The sequence below is a fragment of the Eumetopias jubatus genome, unplaced genomic scaffold (genome assembly GCF_037043125.1).
Source record: "Eumetopias jubatus isolate StellerSeaLion01/CBP00866 unplaced genomic scaffold, mEumJub1_p1.0 scaffold_13, whole genome shotgun sequence".
NCBI lineage: Eukaryota > Metazoa > Chordata > Mammalia > Carnivora > Otariidae > Eumetopias > Eumetopias jubatus.
In genome coordinates this window covers 67,065,100-67,090,072 of record NW_028274819.1, presented here as the reverse complement: position 1 = coordinate 67,090,072, position 24,973 = coordinate 67,065,100, and the positions used below count along the sequence as shown (strand labels likewise).

At 35.4% G+C, this 24,973-nt stretch overlaps 1 protein-coding gene across 13 annotated transcripts in view; it reads left to right on the top strand.

The window, feature by feature from the left end:
• PICALM (phosphatidylinositol binding clathrin assembly protein) overlaps positions 1 to 24,973 on the top strand; it is a 101,745-nt gene that overhangs the window by 26,072 nt on the left and 50,700 nt on the right. For all 13 annotated transcript variants that reach the window (XM_028126766.2, XM_028126774.2, XM_028126781.2 and 10 more), the window contains exons 2-5: positions 7,954 to 8,096; positions 12,157 to 12,232; positions 15,196 to 15,298; positions 23,054 to 23,147. In XM_028126766.2, coding sequence (XP_027982567.1) covers positions 7,954 to 8,096; positions 12,157 to 12,232; positions 15,196 to 15,298; positions 23,054 to 23,147 — 416 coding nt within the window. The remainder of the gene's footprint in view (positions 1 to 7,953; positions 8,097 to 12,156; positions 12,233 to 15,195; positions 15,299 to 23,053; positions 23,148 to 24,973) is intronic.

Sequence of the window (24,973 nt, the reverse complement as noted above, 5' to 3'; positions counted from 1 at the left end):
ACTTCTGAAACAAATAACGCAACATATTTTAAGAAAAAAGAAAAAAGAAGATAGCAGGAGAGGAAGAATGAAGGGGAGTAAGTCAGAGGGGGAGACGAACCATGAGAGATTATGGACTCTGAAAAACAAACTGAGGGTTCTAGAGGGGAGGAGAGTAGGGGGATAGGTTAGCCTGGTGATGGGTATTAAAGAGGGCACATTCTGCATGGACCACTGGGTGTTATGCACAAACAATGAATCATGGAACACTACATCAAAAACAAATGATGTAATATATGGTGATTAACATAACAATAAAAATTAAAAAAAAAAGGAAGTCAGTAAAGTTGTAAGATAAAAAAATCACACAAAAATCTGTTGCATTTCTGTGTACTGATAATTATCAGGAAAATAAAACAATCCCATTTATAGTTGCATCAAAAGGAAGAAAATTCCTAGGAATAAACTTAACAAAGGAGGTGAAATACCTGTATGTTGAAATCCACAGCACTTAATAAAAGAAATTGAAGAAGACACAAATATAAAGGTACCCTGTGCTCATGGATTGGAAGAATTAATGTCGTTAAAATATCCATACTATCCAAAGCAATCCACAGATGCAGTGCAATTTCTACCAAAATTCCAATGGGATTTTTTCAAAGAAATAGAACAAATAATTCTAAAATTTACAAAAACAACCAGACACACACACATATAGCTAAAACAATCTTGAGAAAGAAAACTAGAGGCACCCCACACCCTTCTTCAATTTAAACTATATTACAAAGCTACTGTAATTAAAACAGTATGGTATTGTCATAAAAGTAGGCATACAGATCAATGGAACAGAATAGAGAACCCATGAATAAACCTGTGCATATATGGTCAGTTTATGACAAAGGAGCCAAAAATATACACCTGGGAAAGGATAGTCTCTTAAACAAATGGTTCTGGGAAAACTGGGCAGCTACATGCAAAATAATGAAACAACCACTGTCTTACACCATATAAAAAACTCAGAATGGATTAAAGACTTGAATGTAAGACCTGAAACCATAAAACTCCTAGAAGAAAACATAGATGGTAAACTCCCTGACATAGGTTTTGGTGATGATTTTTTGCATATGTGCTGGTGAAGTGAGCACAGTGATGATTTTTTTGAAATCATTTTGAAGCAACAAAAGCAAAACTAAGTGGGATTGCATCATACTAAAAGGCTTCTGCACAGCAAATGAAACCATTAACGAAATGAAAAGGCACCCTACCGAATGGGAGAAAATACTTGCAGATCATACATCTGATAAGGGGTTAATACTTAAAATATATAAAGAACGTGTTGTACAATGCAATAGCAAAAAACAAACAATTAAAAAATGATCTGAATAGACTTTTTTTTTTTTTAAAGAAAACATATAGATAGCCAACAGGAATGTAAAAAGATGTTCAACATCGTTAATCATCAAGGAAATGCAAATCAAAACCACAGTGAGATATCACCTCACGCCTGTTGAAGTGGCCATTATCAGATACCAAGTGGAGAAGAGGGAATGCTTGTGCACTGTTGGTGGGAATGTAAATTGGTACACCTACTGGGAAAACAGTATGGAGGTTCATCAAATTGAAAATAGAACTACTGTATGATCCAGCAGTTCCACTTTTGGGTAACTTGAAAAGATACATGCACTGTCATGTTCATTGTAGTAGTATGTGCGATTGCCAAGGTATGGGAACATCCTAAGTGTCCACTGATGGATGAATGCATAAAGAAATTGTGGTATGTTTGCACAGTGGAATATTATTCAGCCATAAAAACGAATGAAATCTTGCCATTTGCAACAACTCGGATGGATCTCCAAGGCATTATGCTAAGTGAAATAAGTCAGAGAAAGACAAATACCATGTTACCTCTTACATGAGGATATTAAGAAAAGCTGGTAGATACAGGGGACAGATTGGTGGTTGGGGAATGAGGGTGGGAGAAATGGGTGAAGGGGGTTATTGGTGAAAAATGCAATTGATATAAAACAAATTCGGAATCATTTAAAATGTTTATATATTATATGTGACATAGGTGTATTATATGCAATATATATAAACACTGAGAAAAAGAATAGTACTTAATTAGTATTTGTTGAGACTTTCTTAATATATAGTTCCAACAGCATTAGCTAATCCTCAAAACAGTCTTATGATGTAGACACATACACACCAAAAAAGTATATTTCATCATGATCCTTTTGAAAGAGATAGTGTAGGGGTGCCTAGGTGGCTCAGTTGGTTAAGCGACCGCCTTCAGCTCATATCATGATCCGGGCGTCCTGGGGTTGAGTCCCGCAATCTGGCTTCTTGCTCAGCAGGGAGCCTGCTTCTCCCTCTCCCTCTACCTGCTACTCCGCCTGCTCATGCTCTCTCTCTGTCAAATAAATAAAAAAAAATTTAAAAGGTAGTATAGCATTTGGCTAAATGATTATGATACATTGTGGGGGTTTGGTTTTGTTTTTACTAATACCATTTTTAGCCAAGTTTATTTATTAGAAAATCTATTTGGGTATCAGCACAGTTTTGATATATATAGTCCAGTGAATGCCTGTATATTTGGGAACTTGACACCCTCAACATTCTGCTAATGGTGCATGCCTGACTTGCTGTGGAAGTGAACCCTAAGTGGCTTAAGTTTCTAAAGTTGGTGAACTCTGCCTTGGGAGGTGTATATAGGCTTGTGGCCTGCACTAAGAATATGGCTGTAAGATAATGAATCCATCTGGTAATTGGTTACTACTCAGTTTTGATATTTTGCTGGACATTTTCCCCTGGAAAAAATTCTATTTTGCATTTTTGTTTTTAAATTGATTAGAGATTTAGGACTTGCACTAAATTGGCTAATTGGGTATTCACTTGGTATATATGTTGCCAAGCACCCATACCTTTTACAAAAATTTAATTCTGTTCATGAATCTGTCACTACTATAGTAGTGAGTTTCTGTGACCTGACCTTTAGGAAAGTCTAATTTGTGTTAATACAGGTAATGTCTACTTTATCTACCTCAGACATTGTTGGAGGGGCATATTAGATAATAAAAGTGAGAGTATTTTGTATAGTAGGGATTGGTTCCTTCCACTGTCTCTGGAAAGATGCTTTTAGGTTTCTGTTGTAGGCCTATTTTCTTACTGCCTTTAAGTACTGGAAGCCTCATAAATTCTCATCTATACCTAACGCAAAGAGCCTATATCCCATGTAGTAATTTTTTTTAGTGTGGGGTTTAGGAATTATTAATAATGTAATATCAAGAAGGTATTTCAGTTTTTACATTCTTAAGGTAAATAAAAGAAAATATAAGATGTGTTTCCATTTAGAACCCTTTTGATTGGTAAGGGAAATTTCATGTCGAGTTTGTGGTTTTTAAGAACAAGTCTTCTGAATCGAGAATGGGAAAAGCAGTAGCTATCAAGATTCCCATGATATGTGTGATTCTTGTTTGGAATGATTTGGAGGTGAAATAACATTTTCCTTCCTCATTTGTTGGAGCTCAGACTTGGAAGCATTTTCAAGCTACTGTAGTAGAGACACTGTGCAGAGGAAAAATTACTGCCTAGAGAACTGCTTGAGTTAAAATACTATAGGGGAAGTATATTCTGTAGAGTTGGTGTAACGATTCAGTGTTTCTTCTCCCAGTATTTGTATAACTTTGGTTTTGTATTTGGTCTACTCTGGATTCATAATCTCAACATGATTTTTTTATTTTTAAAAATTTTACTTATTTGACAGAGACACAGCGAGAGAGGGAACATGAGCAGGGGGAGTGGGAGAGGGAGAAGCAGGCTTCCCACGGAGCAGGGAGCCCAGTGCAGGGCTCCATCCCAGGACCCTGGGATCATGACCTGAGCCAAAGGCAGACGCTTAACGACTGAGCCACCCAGGCGCCCCTCAGCATGAATTCTTATTTCTTCTTCCTGTTTAATGTGAAGTGTTGTGTATTTTAGTTTCTGGAGTTACCTTCAGTTTTTATGTGATCATTTCTAAAGTATACTGTAGTTTTCATAAGCATTATAATAAAAACTTTTATTTGTTAGATCCTCTCCAACCTGAAATTTGAAAATTTTCACATATAATGGGCTCAGGTTTGTTTTTTATTCCTTTGGCAATAGCAGATTGTGCAAATAGTCATAGATTGTTGGTTTTAGTTTATGTAAAAAATACTATTTTGGATGCTTATTTAAAAAGTCATGCTAGGACTGTCTGTATGCTTATTTAAATGAATGTATTTATTAAAAAAGTATGAGTGACCACTGTACACAAGGCACTATTCTGGGCCTTTGGGGATACAGTAGAGAACAAAACAGAGCCTTACCCACATGGAATGTACATTTTAATTGAGAGAGGAAAATATTAAATAGATTAAGATGAGTTAGGTGGTAAATGCTCTGCAGACAAAGTGAGTAAGGATGGATAGTGAGGGTTTGGAGGTAGAGAAGTGCCCTGAGACTTCGTTATTTTTATAATTATTTGGAAGAGTTCATCTGATAAGGTGACATTTAGGCAAAGATCTGTAAGAATAAAGTGTGGGAGCAAAAAGTGTAGATATCTAGGAGAAGAGTATTTTGGCAGAAAGAACAGCAAGTGCTAAGCACCTGAGGTAAGAGTTCTTGGTCTGTGGGAGGCATTGCAGAAGAGACATCCATGTAACAAGCAAAGTGATGCAGAGAGAGCTGATCACAAAGGGTTTATATATAGCATTGGTAAAATATATATATTCTAATATATATAAAATCCTGTAGTTGTTGAAACTACCATCTGTACCTTTTGCTTCATTTAAGATCTGACTTAAATCTTAAGTCAGATTTCTGACTAATCGAGCAGTTTATTTGTGATGAAGAGTATGGAAATTGCTAACAAAAATGCAGTCTCCTTTTAAGGTCTCTGAAACTAGTTAGAAGGTAATGATTTGGCAGTAGATAGTTACAATGTAGAATAATTCTGTTATGTAGAATTATGTGCTAGCTTTAGTGACGGGGGGGGGTACCTTAGTATGTGAAAGGAAGACTTGATTCATTTTGAAGAATGAGCAAGAATGTAAAGATGCAGGGATGAAACAGCAAGGTACATCACAGAAAACTGGAAAGTGGCTTTGTATTGGAAGCTAAGATTTGAGAAGGGAGAATATTGACAAGGATGAAATGTATGCCATCCTGTAAGTAGTAGGGATGTCATTGAGGTTAAGCAGTGAAAGTGTTGTGTTGTAGATCATTCTGTGGTCAGTTTAGAGAAGGGGGGTGTGAGGTGGGTGAGACCCCAAATCAGGTATCATCAGATAAGAAGCAGTCAGTTGGTCCATCATTTCTTTGTGGGGACAATTTTGGGTGGAGCAGGTTTGTTTGTTTTCATTTATTAATTTAAAGTAGGCTCTGTGCCCAGTATGGGGCTTGAACTCATGACCCTGAGATCAAGAGTCACATGCTCATTCAACTGAGCCAGCCAGGTGCCGCAGTGGGTGAAACAGTTTTAAAATGTGAAGTGCCGATTGTGTACTTTGCAGGACAATTTATCTTCCTCATCCTTGGTATTAAATGTCAGTAAAATCTCTGTGTGTTAATCTCCCTCCCCAATTTCTGAATACTTTCAGGAGAGGTGGCACCCCCTAGTTAATAAATAGAATTTAGGGGCACCCGGGTGGCTCAGTCAGTTAAGCAGCTGCCTTCAGCTCAGGTCCTGATCTCAGGGTCCTGGGATTGACCCCATGTCCTGCTCTCTGTTTAGCGGGGAGCCTGCTTCTCCCTCTCCCTCTACCTGCTTATGCTCGCTCTCTCAAATAAATAAAATCTTATAAAAAAATTTAAAAAAAAATAGAATTTAAACTTTGGCTTTGGCAATGATAGTGGGATGGAGAGGAACAGGTAGAATTGCTGGAGATTTAGGAGACTTGGTTACCGATAGGTTCTAGGGAGTGTATATGAATACAGAGAGGTAGGAGCACCTTTGGGGTAATACGGTGACAAGAAATTTTATGACAGGTTCAGTTTTGAAAACTAAAAAAAAAATATTCTGAGGAGTGTAAAATGACTTGATGCCATTAAGGAGAAGTAACTTTAAGAATTGAATAGCTTATCAAAACAATTTCTGGAAGGATATAGAAAAATGTAGATATATCAAGATAGAGAAAAAAACTAAGAATATAACTTCCTATAATTGAGTCCAGAACTTGACCAGTGTGTTTGAAGTTTTAAAGGATTCAAAAGGAGCAAGACAGATAAGCCTTGCCCTCAGATTACTTTTTGAGGGGCAGAGAGAAAGCTTAGCTTTGGGAATAAGGTGTACATAATATATTTAGTGCTGTAGGACAGATATGAAGTACTACTTAAGAAGAATCAGAGAAGGCAGAGATCAAGTTCTTTTTATTATCAGAAACTGAACCATACACACCAAATTGAAAGTACTATTTAGGGCGCCTGGGTGGCTCAGATGGTTAAGCAACTGCCTTCGGCTCAGGTGGTGGTCCTGGAGTTTCGGGATCTAGTCCCGCATCAGGCTCCCTGCTCGGCAGGGAGTCTGCTTCTCCCTCTGACCCTCTTCCCTCTCGTGCTCTCTATCTCTCATTCTCTCTCTCAAATAAATAAATAAAATCTTGAAAAAAAATGAAAGTACTGTTTAATTTTTGTTGCAAGTATGAATTGTGTAAGCCTTGTATCATTCTCCTGTTCCAAGGGTACTCTGATGGTGTTGTGCTTTGTTCTTTAAGCATTGTTGGCTAGGGTAACTGCTTATCTAAAATTCATTTGCTTATCCAGTGTTACTGGATAATAGTATAATAATAGTATAGTATAATAGTATAATAGTATAATACTTGAGCCTGTTAGAACAAACATTTTTGAAAGGTTGTAAGCAGATAAATGGTCGTAGTTGCATTGGTGTTTCTTGTGATCAAGGCAAAGTTAGGTCACTTCAATTTTTATTTAATCATTATACGCTGAAGATTAGAAGTAGACAAACTGCTTATGAGTCATGAATAACTTTAATTTCTTTCCCTTATGGTAGTTATAGCTGAGATATTTATACATTCTTATACATTAAAAGTAAAACAACTCATTTCTTGGTCTTCCTCTCTGTTCTCTAAATTGGATTGTATCTTGTATTTTCTTCATTGAATTTGACATCTCTTAAGTAGATTGGAGGTAAAACTCTGAGGTCTATTAAGAGCTGCTCCCCCCTCCCTCCCCAGTTTTGGTGCTGAAACAATTGTATGTTAGACCATTTTATAGTAATGCTCTCCTGCTTAAAATATAAAATTGGAACTTACATTATTTTAACTGTTTTCAGAGTTCCTGGATCATTTCTTACTTGAAAATTTATGCAACAAGAAACTTCAGTTTGTTTCCTGTTTTGTTTGTTAGTTTTAGCTAGTTGACACCAACTGATAACTCAGTAAAACTGAAGGGAGAGAAGAATGAAAATTTATATAAACAAACAGAGAGAGATTCTACCCACTCTCAGACCACATGTCCGCTCTGTTTTTTTAATAGTGCAAACACAGCATTCTAGGGAGAATATTAATAAAGGTAGTTTGACCTTCAGCTTGTTCATGCTTCTATATGTATGTTTTTTTTAAGTTTTTTTTTTTTTTTGGAATGGTAGGGATGAATAATCCTAGCACTGTAGTTCTGAAGGTTTATGAGTAATAAAGAGAATTGAAAGTTCTTCAAGGCTTTGAAATAGTTCCTTTTGAGGTAAAATACTTGAGGGTGAATTACTTTCAGAGGAAGTTTACTTTCTGTTATTGATCATTTATGTGATCCTAATCAGTATCCTATTAACTTCTCAGGTGGATTATAGTGGTCTCAGTTGTTCTAAGAGATTTTTAATAACTTCTCCAAATTATCTATTGTTGCTCCACTGTTAGATTTTTCACTTGTCAGTGTGCACATCTGAAATTAATAATAAATTAAAGCCAGAGAGTAAATCTGTTCTTTTTTTAATTGCAGACTTAATTCAGTGCACAAATGAAATGAATGTGAACATCCCACAGTTGGCAGACAGTTTATTTGAAAGAACTACTAACAGTAGTTGGGTGGTGGTCTTCAAATCTCTCATTACAACTCATCATTTGATGGTGTATGGAAATGAGGTAAGCCAAATTTTTAATTAACAAGGATATTGCTGTGATGACTGATGATTCAGCTTGATTCTCCTACTGAAATTTCAGGAATGGCTTCAACAACCAAATAATATAGGTTAAAAGGGCAAAGTGACTAGGTAGAAATAAAATTGTAGATTCTACAGTTTGAGGAGATGGTCTGTAAGTTGGGAAGCAGAAAGTGGGTCAAAGCACAGAGGACTTAATAATAATGGGATCAAGAAGCAGAGATTAATGCCTAGAGGTAGGTTCTGTAAGCAATACTGGTCTTTGTAGACTTTGTGTATAGACCATATGTTTGTCTTTTGCTTTATTATGGCTCAGATTTCTATCTTGATTTCATATAGTTGTCTATGGAACCACTTTGCTTAGTTGAAAGCTGTTATATTGAGGACTAAGATGGCATTTGCTGAGAGGGACTGATTTAAAGAGTGCCTTCTTAAGCAGAGGTGTGTCTATAAAGTCTTCTTTGAAGTCTTCATTGCACAGAAGGTTAACAAAAAGAAGCTTTTGCATTTTAATGTTTGGAGAGAATCTTCTTGTTTTCCATGATAACCTAGCTAGCTGAATTTTAGTTCTTACCTTAAATGATTTTCTCAGCCCAGTATACTTACTTGCAAAGTTGAGTTAGAAGGAACATTTAAAATTGTGTTAAAAGAATATTTGAATGCAACTAGATAAATCTATGTTTAGTATGCACCTTAGAAAAATGCAGCCCACTGGTTGCTGAGAGATGGCTTCTGGAGAAATGGAAAGGGACTTTAGTTAATGGTATTAGACTTCTGAGCATAATGACTTTCTGACATCCATCACTTTACTCATTTTGGGCTTCTCTGTGATAAAACTGCTATACCAGTAGAGCATCATTGAAATTCAGAATTAAAGCAAGAATTTACCTATAACCCTTTCATTGCAGCGGATCTTACTGTATGTACATTTTGGTGTTCCCTTCTGGTCCTTGTCTAGGAGTGATTTTTTTATAGCTATAATCATAATTTAGATAAAATATTATATTTAGCTTTTTTATATACCATCACAGCATAAGCTTTTCCATATTCTATATTTTTTATATTTATCATTTTTAATGACAACCTAATGGGTTATATAATCCATAATTTTCTTAACTTTCCCTTTCCTGGGGCACCTGGGTAGCTCAGTTGGTTAAGCAACTGCCTTTGGCTCAGGTCATGATCCTGGAGTCCTGGGATCAAGTCCCGCATCGGGCTCCCTGCTCAGTGGGGAGTCTGCTTCTCTCTCTGACCTTCCCCCATCTTGTGCTCTCTCTCACTCTCTTTCAAATAAATAAATAAAATATTAAAAAAATATTTTTAACTTTCCCTTTCCTAGAAATTTAGCTTTCTGATTATTCATTGATAGAGCAGCACCACATTGGATGATTTTATTGGTAGTATTTACGTTTTTTTTTTTTTTTTAAGATTTGTATTTATTTATTTGAGAGAGACACAGCGAGAGAGGGGAACATACATAAGCAGAGGGAGTGGGAGAGGGAGAAGCAGGCTTCCTGCCAAGCAGGGAGCCCGATGCGGGGCTTGATTCCAGGACCCTGGGATCATGACCTGAGCCGAAGGCAGACACTTAATGACTGAGCCACCCAGGCGCCCCAGTGGTATTTAAGTTTTAAAAGTTATTTCCAGAAGTGTTACCTGAAATATGATTGCTTAGTTAACAGACTTGGACATAGATTATTCAGTTGCTTTCTAATTTATTGTAACCAGTGTACAGAGTTAATAGAAATATTTAGATATTAGCTGTACTATAACTTGAAGCATTTTGATCTTAACTAGGGTAATAATTTATGCTTTTATTGGGACTATGTTTACTTAAGATCATGATCATTCTGAAAAATTTCAGGTTTATGGTATTTTTCACCTTTTTAAAAGATACATAGATAGTTTTTTTTTTTTAAGATTTTTATTTGAGAGAGAGACTGAGAGAGAGAGAGCATGGCGGGGTGGTCAGAGGAAGAAGCAGACTCCCTGCTGAGCAGGGAGCCTGATATGGGGACTCGATCCTGGGACTCCAGGATCATGACCTGAGCTGAAGGCAGTCACTTAACCAACTGAGCCACCCAGGCTCCCCTAGTTTATTCTTTAAAAAGAAAAAAACACAAATATAACCAATTAGAATGCCAGATAAAGAGGAAAACTATTAGTGGTCGCTTTTAGAGACTGTAAATAAGGTGATAATACTAGAAGCAAAACTTTGACAAAGGCAGAGAAACAAAGTTGACTGTCATTCCTTACTGACAGGAGGAGAAAGATGATAGCATTTCTGTGTGGTTTTTAGATAAACCCATGTTCATTTCCCTTAAACTAAGACAAATGTGATGTTCTTCTCATTGGCAGGTTTATTAGTCTGTAAGAAAGTATGCATATGATCTTACTATGCTGTGGTGATGAGAATACCATAGGGCAGAGAGGAAAGTGGATCCCCTGTCCTGCCCCTGCCAGCAGACATTTGTCAAAAATGATTGGGATGCTCTTGGCACCCCTAGGTAGAGGCCAGGGATGCTTCTAAACATATAATAATGCACAGGACAGGCTTCCCACAGTAAAGAATTACAACAGCTTATGAAAATCATGGAGTCTAATATTGTCTTAGGATTTTTTTTTAAGATTTTATTTATTTACTTGAGGGGGGAGGGGCAGAGGGAGAAGCTGACTCCCGGCTGAGCAGGGAGCCCTATTTGGGGCTCGATCCCCAGGTCCCTGGGATCATGACCTGAGCCGAAGGCAGACACTTTAACTAACTGGCCACCCAGGCACCTCTTGTCTTAGGATATTTTAACACCTTTTTGAAAACCAGTCATTTTAGGATAAGTGATGAAATGTGAGTCTTCAATTTACAAATTGTTTTTCAAAATCCTGGCTTGTTAGTTTGGGGTGAATGCAGATGAACAAGATTGAGTTAAGGGAGTGATGGTGTGCACCCTAATTGATAGTAACCCTCTGCACACGGTAAAAAAAAAAAAAAAAAAATCCTAAGGAGACGTGAAATTGAAAGGAATTAGCTCTCTATTTTAGAGGGTGTATATAAAGGGAAATGAAAGTAGTGTTCTATGGTAAGCACTTTGGAGAGAATTTTGACGGTATTTTGAGATGACCTTTACATACATGCTGATCCAACAATTCTACCCTGTTGATATGATAAACTCCTGTATGTTTGCGCAGGGATACTGAGTACAAAGATGCCTATGAAACATTGTTAATGATAGTGAAATTGGAAAGAACTTAAACATCCATGAAGAAATGGATACATAATGATATAGTGGATCATTGAAATATTAGAACATAATTTTAAATGAATGAGCTAGATTTACATAGATTAAAGGGATAATTCTTGGGGAAAAGTTGTTAAAAAGCATATTGGAAAAGAAGTACAGTATGATTTTTTTGTAAATTTAAAATAGAAAACAATTTGTACAGTTTATGGGTTAAATATATAGAAAAATTGTAAAAATATGTGTGGGAATGATAGCTACTTCAGAAAAGTGATTGACTTTGAAGAGGGAAGGAAATGAGATGGAAGGTGTGTTTCAATAGACTCTTTAATGTTTTGTTTCTGTAAGAAGATTAAAGTAAATATGACAGTGTGTTTAATCTGGATGGGGGTAAGGGGATATCTATATTATTCTCTTGTATGATTACAAGTATTTCATTTTTAAAAATGTCATAAAAATTTGGGTCACCAGGTAGCTGTTTAAAGATGCCACTTTAGTGTGATTAACTATAGCCATAATATGCTGTAGTAAAGCCAAAATTGCTGGTTCCAGGGTAAAAGTGCCTGTTTCCTTTTATTTTGATGCTTATACCAAAGCCATGGGCATTAGGCTTTAATAAATTCCTTTGTGCTAGTGAAATATATGGATTATGTTTTTAGGTTTGGTAACTAATTAGTAGGACTGAGGATGAGAAGTTTAAGCTAGATAAGCTTAACGGAATGTGTTAAACACACCCCCTCCCCATTTTCAAATTAGAGTTTGTTAGATGGCATTACCTTAATTTGACATAATTATTTGTTTGTTTTCCAGCGTTTTATTCAGTATTTGGCTTCAAGAAACACGTTGTTTAACTTAAGCAATTTTTTGGATAAAAGTGGATTGCAAGGTAAAGACAACTTACTCATTATAGAAAATCAACCTTGTATGATAATTACTGCAGAGTTGAACTCTGTCTTTTAGCTGTGGAGGAACCACATATTTAGTAAAAGGTGTGGGGAAGAAAAAACTGTCTTTTAATGTGAAGATTATAATTGACTTTAGTACTTGACACTTAGAACTCTAAGAAATAGATTAAGATAGTGGTTTCAGAGCATGGATTCTGGAATTGAATTGCCTGGGTTTCAGTCCCATCTCTACCACTTACCATGAGTCCCATCTCTATCACTTACCAGCTGCATGAACTTGAGCAAGTTACTTCACCTCTCTGCATCTATAAAGTCAGGAGTAACGATAGCACCTACCCTATAGGGTTGTTATGAGGCTTAACCTAATTGATAAATGTAAAGTGCTTACAACAATGCCTGGCACACAGGAGACACCGTGTAAGTATGAGCTTTCATTGTTATTATTATTATTTTATGCTTTATTCTGAGAAATGTAGCTGGAAATATTATATATTTTAGTAGCAAAGGTAAGTATGGTGTGTTATTCAGATGAATTGCTCACTGATGCTCACACCTGTTACTTCATTTATTTTACTTCTAATTCCATAACTTGAGATTGCTATACTCTGTTGTAGTGCTCCATGCACATTCTGTCTTCCTGGGATCTGTTGTACTTAGGTCCAGAACTAGGCTGTTAATATTATACAGGGCCAGCTGTAGGAATAAAGGACATACCAAATGACTTGGGAATATTCAACAGTAGGGCTCAATCTGGGAAATGTCTTTGGAGAAGGGGAGATTTTGTGCTGGGCTTTGAAAGATGGATGAGGACATAGGTTAACCTAAGCAAAGGCATCACAAAGATGTGAAAGAGTATGGAATATTTAAGATTTAGAGAGCAAATGAATATGACTAGAATTTACGGGTGACGTATTGCCTAGCATGTAGTGGCAAATAACCTTCAAGAAGCTGTTTGGGGCCAAAATCAGACATGGAAGATTTTTATAGTGTTGGGATTTTATAATGCAGTGAGAAACCATCAGAGTTTTTTGATTTGAGGAAGAAGGGGAGAGGGGAGTGTGTCTTATAAAGAAAGTGCCGTAGCTCAGTAAAGGTTGGGTTAGAGTGATAAAGTCTTAAAGACATTAAGACTGTTTTGGTCAAAAAAAAAAAGAAGACTGTTTTGGTCATTGTTCTGGTCATCTAGTAGAAAGGTAACGAGGACCTGAATTATATCTCTTGTGGAGGTAACATCAGTGGAATTTAGTGACTAGCAGTGTTTGGGTCAGGGACTGCCCAGTTCAATACTTGTTCACTTTTGGCAGATGGAAGTATTAACTAGAATGAATCAAATACCCTATCTTCCAGAGATTTTGGAAGGCTGGTAATCTATATATATGGCTAAGTGTTACAAGATTGATTTTAATAAGAGGAGCAGTGCTCTGAGTAGTTAAAAATAAATTAAGCAGTGGAATACCTTTTTTAAATAAAACCTTAAATAGAAACCAGAAATATGTAACAGATAAAATTGGAGTTAGTCTTTCTTTGGAGATGTGGAAGAAACTCTGCTTGCTTGTATTTTTATTTCTGCTTCCCCTCATTCACTTGATTTGAAGTTAAGAGGCTGTGGAAAACAATTTGCAAACCACTACTCAAAAGCAGAGTATAATGCATTTGTCCAAATGGGGTTTTTTTGGTGTCTTATTAGCTACTGATTTTCTCCTTTCTTAAGATGGAAATTAAGCCCTTCTAGTAATAAGGTTTTAGAACTGTTATTCCTTTTATTTAGAGAACATTTTTTAGGCCTTTTATTTGAAGCTCCTATTCTGTAGAGAAAACTCAGAAAATAATTAAAAACAATGTAATTCAGTGGTTTTGACAAGTAATTTTGATTGCACGTGTATTTTGTTGGGCGGAATCTGGTATATATACACACTGGATGCTATACTGGGTGTATATACATATAAATAAGCCTCTAGTCTAGTGAGTTAGACACTGTGTACATCAAATAGCTAGGAACTGAACGTGGAATAATGTGGGAACACACAGAGTTCAGAGAAAGTGTCAGAGATTGAAGGATGGTAGTTATTTCTCCCAGCAGGAGGATGGAGTAGAGTTGATTAGAGGGAACAATATAAACTAAAAGAGCTAGGAAATGTGAGTATGTAATACCTTAAAAAATACAGTAGAAGTTATGAGAATACCTGAGGGCAGTCATTTTTTTTTCTATTTTGTTCATTGTTTTTTCTCCAGCAGCACTTAGTAAGCACTCAGGAAATACTTGCTGAATAAATGAATTGGTAATGATGTTAAATCCAGTCACTTAACATTTTTGTTATTGTTTTGGTATTGTCTTTTTAAAGTTGTAGAGATCATCAGAAAAGTGAGATTTGTTAGATGAAGATGAGCTAAAATAAGATGGACCTGCTTTTTAATGAGTAGCAAAAATTTATAGACTTTTTGAGCAAGGCAATAATTAAAATATAAGTTGCTTTTTAAAAAACATTGATTAGATCTTATGTTGCTGAAGTTTTCAAATCTCATGAATATGATGAAAGAATATCTTAAAGTTTTAAGTATGAAAATTATAAAATTGCTTAATGATTTGAGGAGAGGGGCTTATGGTTCCATAGGATGTTAAATTTGAGTTATGAGGTTATCAAATAGTGTTTAAGAGAACATGGTTTTCCACTTGTAGGAATGTTGATCAGAAGTAAAATGGAAATACTATTTTAGTGAAAGTCTAAGGGGGGGAGGTTTTTCAAAGCCACATATGACATACCTGACTTAAAACATGTGAGGTCTTAGAGATTTTAATGTGATACTATTCATTATTAGTCACTTAATATTCATCGTTAGATTGAGTTGGGATATCAAGATATTATGGTCATTGGATGAAATGAGTTGGTTTTCTAAGCAAATTGGGATTTTAATAATTTGTGAAAACATTTTCTGTTTCTTACAGGATATGACATGTCTACATTTATTAGGCGGTATAGTAGATATCTTAATGAAAAAGCAGTTTCATACAGACAAGTTGCATTTGATTTCACAAAAGTGAAAAGAGGGTGAGTTAAGCTTTCCTTTTTTTTTGATATCTGATGTATTTGACTGTTTAAAATGTAAACCATAGAAATTATTAGATTATGAATTGTGAAATGTTAGGCCAGTTTTAAAAGATGAGTTTTATTTTTCTTTGAAGTACATCATACGCTTTTTGTGCTAGGATTTTTTAAAGTTCTTTTTAATTTTATAACAGCTTTATTGAGATACAGTTCACACAACCTAAAATTCACTCTTTTAAAGTATATAATTAAGTGGGTTTAAGTATATTTACAAAGTTGTGCCACATCACTGTCTAATCACAGAATATTTCATCATTCCTGTGAGAAACCTCATACCCATTAGCAGTCACTTCTCATTTCCTTCTTCCTCCAGACCGTGGCAGCTACAAATCTACTTTCTGTCTCTATGGATTTGCCTATTCTAGATATTTTATGTAAATGAAATCATCATTATATGGCCTTTTGAGTCTGGCTTTTCTCACCTAGCAAAATGTATTCAAGTTGTAGCATCCTTGTTGTAGTGTGGATTGCTACCTGATACAGCCTGGTATACAGATTTTTCTTAGGATATATGAGATCTCAGGAAAAAGCCACTAAAGACATTCTTAAGGGGCATTGGTGACCCTTGTAGCTCTAAAGGACTGCCCTGATGGGAATCTGGCTTCTGCAGAAATATTTTGGTGAATGCCTTTCTGAATTTCCTTGCTGCTCAAATACTGAAGCAATTAATGTTTTCTTTAAATTGTTCTCTTGAAATGTTAAATTACTAGACTGCAATGGAAAATTTAATACAAATGTAGAAATAACCCCTTAGTTATTTAAGCATTATTTTTTTAAGATTTTATTTATTTATTTGAGAGAGCCGAGTGAGTGTATGCTCAAACAGGGGGAGGAGCAGAGGGAGAGGGAGATAATCTCCAGTGCACTCTGCTGAATGCAGATCCTGAAGTGGGGCTCCATCCTGCAACTGTGAGACCATGACCTGAGCCCAAAGGAAGAGTTGGATGCCCAACCGACTGAGCCACCCAGGCACCTCAGCATTTTTATTTGTTAAATTTTTATTTTTTTTAAAGACTTTATGTATTTATTAGAGTGCCTGCATACACAGTGGGGTGGGGGGGGAGCGGGCAGGGGTGGGAGGGAGGCAGAGGGAGAGATTACCAAGCAGAATCTGGGCTGAGCATGGAGCCTGACTCAGCTTGATCCCATGAGCCAGAGATCATGACCTGAGCTGAAACCAAGAGTCAGGCACTTAACCAACTGAGCCACCCAGGCACCTCTAAGCATTTTTAGAACAATCTAAATGTTCTTTGTCACTATTCAAAATTAATCAGGAGGTGATTAGTTTGGAATTTACCAAAACTTGATTCCACAGATTTTGTTTCCTGTATTTAAGTACTTTGTCATTTGTGAGATGATAGTAGAGGGGTTCATCTTACAAATCTGGTTCTTAATTCCAGTATTCTGTTCAGTGAACCATTTTCCATTTGGACTTACATTAATATTTCACTATAAAGTGTGTTCAGTAAAACTAATCTTCAAGATATTTGTAGATTTCAGATTAATAGATTTTTAAAATAGTAACTTTTTTTCTAATCTGAAGGGCTAGTTTTGAGATTGAGGACAGTTGCTGCGCTCTGTGTTTAATAGAGCAGACTTTATTATTTGGCTGAGAACAGCCCTTGATTATGCACAATATATTTAGTATTGACTTAAAGGAAATTACTCTTAAAGGGAAAGGAAAGTAAATCAAGGAGCCATAATTGCGTGAACCAAGAAGCACAAAATTTGACAAGCGCACAGAATACATACACATAGTATATATGTATCAGATTATGTATATATATATATGTATATATGAAGGAAAAAGTATAGGACATTAGGGTGTGAGTTGAGAATGTGACAACACTTAAAATTTATTATATAATAAAAAAATTTATTATATCATGGCTAAACCTCAGTGAACTGTTTTAGTTTTGGAGAGGATTTGTGTGGTGAATAGTAAAGTTTTATTTACTAGGGTAATAATTTTGTATGTTTGGTATATGTAACCTATAAATAGAAATTAATATATGTATGAAGGCACAGAGAAAATCACGTAACAAATTGGATTATGTTATTTGAAGACTGCTTTCCTTCCCTGTTGTGTATTTTAAATATTTTCAGTCAGTACTTCTGGATCTATTTCATTCTTCTGAATGGCTATAGGATTATGTTCTAGATGTACATTTGATTTGCTATCATTTTTTTGTCTTATAAAAGCAGTGCATTGACCATCCTTTTACATGTTGTTATGTTCTTTTTTAATTATTAACATATAATTATTTGTTTCAGGGGTACAGGTCTGTGATTCATCATTCTTACACAATACACAGTGCTCACCACAACACATACTCTCCCCAGTGTCTATCACCCAGCCACCCCATCCCCCCAGATGTTGTTACATTCTTAAGTGAAGTTTCCTGTAGAATAAATTTTTAGAACTGATAAGTCAAAGGATATATGTATACATTTAACATTTTAATAGAAAACACCAAATTGCCCTTCATAAAATTGTACTGCATTATTGACTTAAATATAGATACCTCTTTTACTATATTCTTCCACCCTCATCAAAAGGTATCTCATTAGGTGTTCATTTTACATTGAGCCATTGAAAATTCAATGAATGGTGATACTGAGCCTCTTTCTCTCTTAAAATGCCATTCGTGCTTTGTTCATTGCCTTTCAGTATCTTTTGCCCCTTTCCCTATTGGGTATTTTCTTTCCTATTATGTTTAATGTTAAGAACTCACAGGCTGTTTTTTTTTTAAGATTTTATTTATTCATTTGTCAGAGAGCACGTGTGCATAAGCAGGGGGAGTGTCACGGCGGAGGGAGGAGGCTCCCCTGCTGAGCAAGGAGCCTGATGTGGGACTCAGTCCCCAGACTCTCATGACCCACACATAACCAGCTGAGCCACCGAGGCGTCCCTTACAGGCTGTTTAGTCAGATTAATCTAGGTTTGAATTCTAGCTTCACTTCAGTTAGATGAGGAATTTTAATAACATATTTCAACCAGCTTGCTGACTTTTGAAAAATAACTTTATTTTGAAATAATTTCACTTCCAGAAATGCTGCAATAATATAGGTAACTCCTATACATTTTACTCAGATTCATCAGATTTTATTATTTTCTCACATTTACTTTATTATTCTCTGTGTGTGTATATACTTTTTTTCCTGAGCCATTTGAAAGTGGATTGCATACCTCATGCCTTTTATATCCCATAATACTTCACTGCTTCTAAGAACAAGGATCTTTTATTACATATCCATCAGCTTGCTAATTTTTTCTACATCGTGGCACATAAACTGATACCACTGGACAGTGGGTTAAATTAAGAATACTTCTTGAGGCTGAAGGGTTAAGGATTAATGTCTTGGTGCATATATAACCAATTTGTACTGTTTGTTCTGCGCAGTGGGAAGCCTTAATTTAAGTTCTGAATTATTTCATCTATAAAATGTAAAACAGTGATGTTATTAGCACTTGTCTGTTAGAATTATAGTGAGAATTAAATATTGTGTGTAATGCTTATTAGCACATGGCAAACACTCAAATAAGCTTTTTGTATATTAGGAAAATGTCATGAGTTACAAATATTTTTCTCTCTTTTTAAATGTTATTAAAAGTTTTAAAATCTTACGTGATCAAAATTGTAGTCTTTATTTTTATGGCTTTTTTTCTTTTTAAGGACACTCAAAATGAGCTTTTCTACCCCCAAAATGATGAATTACCTATTCATGTTTTCATTGTATATATTTATGGATTCAGTATTTTATGTTTAAGTCTGATTCATTTGGAATATATCTTGGTATAAAAAAAGTGAGGTGGAGATCAACTATAATTTTTAATAGAAATACAGGGTGTTAAAGAATTAAGATTTATTGCCCAGTAATGGTTAAATGACTTTTTGCTTATAAGTACTACCTTCTTTTAAATAAAGCCTCTTTTTTGTTATTTTGGTAAATACTTAGTCATTCTTCAAGAATTCACTCAAACATTTCTTTGAGGAAATCTTATTTCTATTAGATTTTATGTAATATGTCACCTACATGAGGGCAATATAACCTTAGTCATATCTTCAGGACTTACCACGGTGTCTAAACATAGTAGGTGTTTAGCAGTTTTTGAAAAGGACTAGATCAGTTTGTAAACAGTGTATTAAATGGTTCTTTGGAAAATGAATCCAATAAATTGCCTGTAGATTTATCTTTTCAGTTGGTTATTAAACATCACTCCCTATGTTTTCTTTTTGTTTAACATTCTACTTTTTGATTGTATTAACTTAATACTGAATTATCTTGAATTCTAAATTGGTTTGATTCAAAGTATCAAGATACTATTACATAATAAGCAAAAGATAGAATAATCCAGGTATTTTCTGTAAATAAGGACATGGATGACCAGCCTTTAATCTATTGCTTTTTTATTTGAGAAACAAGTATCTGAATTTAATTATAATGTATTTAAGAAGTCGTAAAACTTGGTGTTCTGCATGGAGTATGAATTGTCATGTATGTGGTCTGAATCATATTTAAGCACTTGGGTTAGTGCATTGTTTGAGTCTTTTAAAATCTAAATATAAGCATTTGGTAGCTGTTAAGATTTTTCTTAATTGAGAAATTTGAAGTTCTTTGGAAAGAAATGATGTGGGGGCTAGTGTGGGGGGGGAATCAAAATTGTCCCCAGACTTTCTGGTGTAAGTCCCTGGGGAGATGGGCACCTTTTACTGGGAAGATTTGTAGTGGAGTAGGGTTAGGCAGAGTGGTACAAAATTAAGGATTTAGTTTTGGAAATACTAGTTTTGACATGCCTGTGATTTGTATAAGGTGGGATATCAAGTAGACAATTGGACATACTAACTTGGAACTTGAGAGTTCTGATCTAGGAGTATAAGTCCGTCATTGGCATTTTGGTGATTTCTGTCTTGGGAATGACAGATCACCTGGGGGTTTAAGTACAGAATGAGAGGATAGGGCCCAGGAACACCTTAAGATACAAAAAATGTAATTTAGAGGATGTGTAGAGGATGAGGAGCCAACAAGAGACTGAAAAAGTGATACTGCAGAAAACACTGTGAAAAGTCTAGTCAGATAATGTTAGACAAGTACCATTGGAGAAGCAACATGGAATTTCTACTATATGACCTAAACTGGAACAATTTAACTGGAGTTGATAGGAGAGGGGACTATATTGGAATGAATTGAATAATGAATGAAAAGTGAGTGTAGAGCTCTAGCTGAATGGGAATATGATTTAGTGGAGTGTGTGTGTTTAAAGAATGGTGATCGTAGAGACTTTGCCAGCATGTTCATGGGAATGGTGTAGTATAAAAGAAATTAATGAGCTGCACTGTCCAATATTGTAGCTATTTGCCACATGCGGCTAGTGAAATTTAAATGAGTTAAAGTGAAATAAAATACAAAATACATTTCTTCAGTTGCATCAGCCATATTTTGGGTACTCAATAGCCCCATGTGGCTAGTGGCGACCATATTGAATGGTACAGATTCTGAACATTTCCACCATTGCAGATAGTTCTGTTAGTTCTATATTAGAGGAAAAAAAGGACAACCAAAGGATTGTGAGAAAGTGGGATCCAGAGGACCTGTGTGAATGGATATTTGTGTTTCATAGAAAGAGAGATTCCTCCACTGAATAGGACCAGACCAGATAGATGTAGTTTTGTTAGCGAGATGACTAGACAACCTCTTTTTGTTGTTTTCTATTTCTGAATGAAATATTCAGGAGTTATGAGCTGAGAGTTTGTGTGTTCGGCGTAGGGAGGCAGGGAAGGACGGGTGAGAGAATCAGGTTTGAAAGTACTTAGAGGAATTCACTGGAGAAGGCTAAGAAGATTGCTGACAATGACGAGTCCCCATTTGGGGTTGATAATGAAATTTAAAGTTTTACTAGTTTGCTCTGTTAAGTGGTTTTCTTTACCAGCACTCAGCTGCTTAGCTAGAATTTGCCAAGTTACTGCAAGGGAGTTGAGAGTATTTGCAAGGTAGTGATTACAGTAATGATCTGTGGAATTCTAAGCTAGATAAAGGAAGTTAAAAATGAGAAGGGTAGTGGTGGGAGTTGATACATTGAAGTTTATGATGAAGTCAAATAGTTTTTGCCATGGAGGTACTTGGCCAAAGCAGCTGGGAGGTTGAAGGGTTATTGCCATAGGATAAGGTATCTAAATTTTATCTACTTTTTCATACTGGTGGTCGGGGTGGAGGGTAGGAATAATATGGTTTCTGTGGGCAGTAAGGTCATGATCTTAACTATAGGAATAGGAACTCTGATCAAGGGACTTTGAGATCAAGATGTTGGATTGGTTGTCCATGTAGATGTTGAAATTAACCAAGAAGCCAGGATTCAGGTCTTCTGTGATAAAGAGGAAATAAGCAGCAGGTCAGAAATGACTTCAGCAAGGAGAGGAGGGAGAACTAAAAGGAGACTAATGATGACTGATAAAATGAGAGTGAGGTGTATGAGAATAAAAAAATGGTTGTAGAGAGGAAGTGGTGTCCTCATGCCAAACTGCAGCAGCTAGTAGCAACCAGTGGACTGTAGTACTTGAGGGGAAACGGGCATCCATGGGTTAATAGTTCTTACTGGAAAGAGTTGTTACTAAGGCTGGTAATAGTTGCCTACCTAAGGCAGTCCAGTGTGTGTTCTTTAAACTCATTTTTGTCTTGCAAAGCACTATTGTTGATTTTCAGAGCTTAATTGTTTTTCTGGTACCTGGAGTTGTGATTGAAGGAGTAGCCCAGGGTAGAGTGGCTATTTATAAGTACGTGTAGGTCATTTGTAAATTAGAGAAAGTCTACACACTTTCTGAAAGTGGTTGTTTTTTTCTGACAAAAGGTTATGAACAGCACTGTTTTCGAGTCTGATACACCTGGGTTTACATAATGACCCTACCACCTATTAGTTCTCTGACCTTAGACAGAGTCATATAATCTCAGTGAACCTAGAACTTCATCATCAACAGAATGGGAAAAATCTATAGAGGATTTGAAAAACATACACCAAACCCTTAAAATGGAGCCTGATGTTCATTGTGTACCTTAGCCCCAGGTACCTCTTATCTAGTGTTTTTGGTACCACTTCTGTAAAATTCTAGTTTTTTCTGATACTGCTAATATTTCTTATATCTTTAGAAATATCTAAAGCAATATTTAAACCTTTTTGGAAATTTTAACAGAATATTGAAAAACAATTCCTCTTAAGTATCACATATTTTAATGGCTTACAAGTCATTGCTGTTTGAGTCATAAATAAAATACCTTAAATAAAGCAGTTGCTTACTATTACTTGAGTTCAACTGCTGGCTCCATCATGTCCTAACTGTTGAGTGATTTGAGGCCAATGATTTTTTCTTATTTAAAAAAAAAATCTGTAGAACTGCCCTTTACACATATGAATGGTGTGAGGATCAGATGATTTCCTCATGTGAAGAATACGCTTTAATATAAACTTCTATTTTTATGTCTCATGTTTTTACACCTTTTTTTTTTTTTAGCTCTTTGATGTTGGACATACAGCATTTCTTGTTTTTGTTTTTTTCTGTATAACTTTTGCTTGAAGTGTCAGGTTCAATAATGATTTAAAAATATGTGATGTTTCGTAGCAGCTTGTTCTCTTTAAGTAGAGAACCAGATGAGAGCTTAAAATGTAGATTTAACAACAATTATTTCTTTTTTTTATAAAAACAGGGCTGATGGTGTTATGAGAACAATGAACACAGAAAAACTCCTAAAAACTGTACCAATTATTCAAAATCAAATGGATGCCCTTCTTGATTTTAATGTAAGTTGATTGCACAAATGCTTTTATAAAAGTTTAAGATTTAAGAAATATATTATTGGTCAGAGTCTTTATTCTTAAGTTTTCATAAACTAATTTTTTCACTTTAATATCCTATTTGGCTAAATATTTTCTATAAATGTGGTCCCAAATCAGATTACTTTTTATTTTTATGATTTTTTTAGATTTGCTCTGATTTCTTTGGTGGTGTTTCTCTAGCTCTAGAATTACAGGGTATACTAGCTAAAGAAAGTGATGGAGAGGTGAAGAGTTTGATCTGAAAATCTGCTTTCTTTTGATAATGGTTTTTAGATTTTAAAAATATATAAAGATTTTCTTTATGAATAGTCTATTTAATATTTCACTTTTGTCTGCATTATAGAACTGAATGCATGTCAGTTATTAACAAATACAGGGAAGTTCAAGTATACTTGTAACAGCTTGTTATATAAATAACTGTTGCTGAAGAGCATTATGTTCCCTGAAAGTTTTGTTTCAGTGACCGTTATTTAAACCAAGTTGCCAGCTTTGTCATTTGTTTATAATATGTTAGGTGTCAACATTTTCAAGTCTGTTCTTTTCGGGGGCATCTATCTTTAGACATTTTATGTTAAGGCTTATAAGTGCAAGTTAGTGAGTGAAACTGTGACAGTTTCATACTCAAATAGATTTTTCCTTTAACTTGTGCTATTAATTGGTAGTCTTTAAGTTTCTTGAGGGCAGGGACCAGGTCTGCTTTTTCTCTGCTGTGTCTCCATTGTCAGGAGTGTATGGCATATAGAGTGTGTGTTCAGTAAACATTCGGTAAATGAGTTCTATAGATGCTTCATAGACTAGAACAGGTTATTAAACTATGGCTTACTGCCTGTTTTTATGTGGCTTGTGAGCTAAGAATGATTTTTAATTTTTATTTATTTTTTTAAAGATTTTTTTTTAAGATTTTATTTATTTGAGAGAGAGAAAGAGAGAGAGCACATGAGAGGGGGGAGGGGCAGAGGGAGAAGCAGACTCCCTGCTGAGCAGGGAGCCTGATGCGGGACTTGATCCTGGGACTTGATCCTGGCACTCCAGGATCATGACCTGAGCCGAAGGCAGTCGCTTAACCAACTGAGCCACCCAGGTGTCCCGATTTTTATATTTTTAAATGGTTGAAAATAATTTAAAAAAAAGGAATATTTTTGGGTGAAAATTATATGAAATTTCAATTCAGTTTCTGTAATAGTATTTTTACAATACAACCAGGCTTACTGGTTTACATACTGTCTGTGGATGCATTTTGATGTAATAACAGAGTTGAGTAGTTCTGACAGATAACCATATGATTCGCAGAAACTAAAATACTCACATTTAGATCTTTTGCAAAAGACGGTTGCTGATCTCTAGTGTGGAAGACAGGGGATTGGTGTAACTATGGAGCTTTATTTTGGTTTTTATTAGAGGGTCCAACCATGAAACTTTTTTCATCTGATATATTATGAATATTTTTATAAACTGTTCTTTTCAGTGTCTGTATTGTCCTTCATTGCATGTAACAAATTACCTGATCCTATTGGCAGAGATTTAGAGTTTTTCTGATTTTTTTTTTTAAATTCAGAAAATGAATGGGAAAAAACCAGAGGAGGGGACATACTAAATACTAATTGTGTGTTAGTGTGTGTCACCTGCACATTTATAAGTTTTATAGGGTTAATGCCTAGAAAAAGAATTTGGTAGAGCAAAGGACATAAACATTTAAATTTTTAATGAATATTGACAATTTACATTACAAAAGGATTAAGCCCAGTCACTTGTCAACAGGTGCCTGTTTTTCTTTATCCTTGTTGGCACTG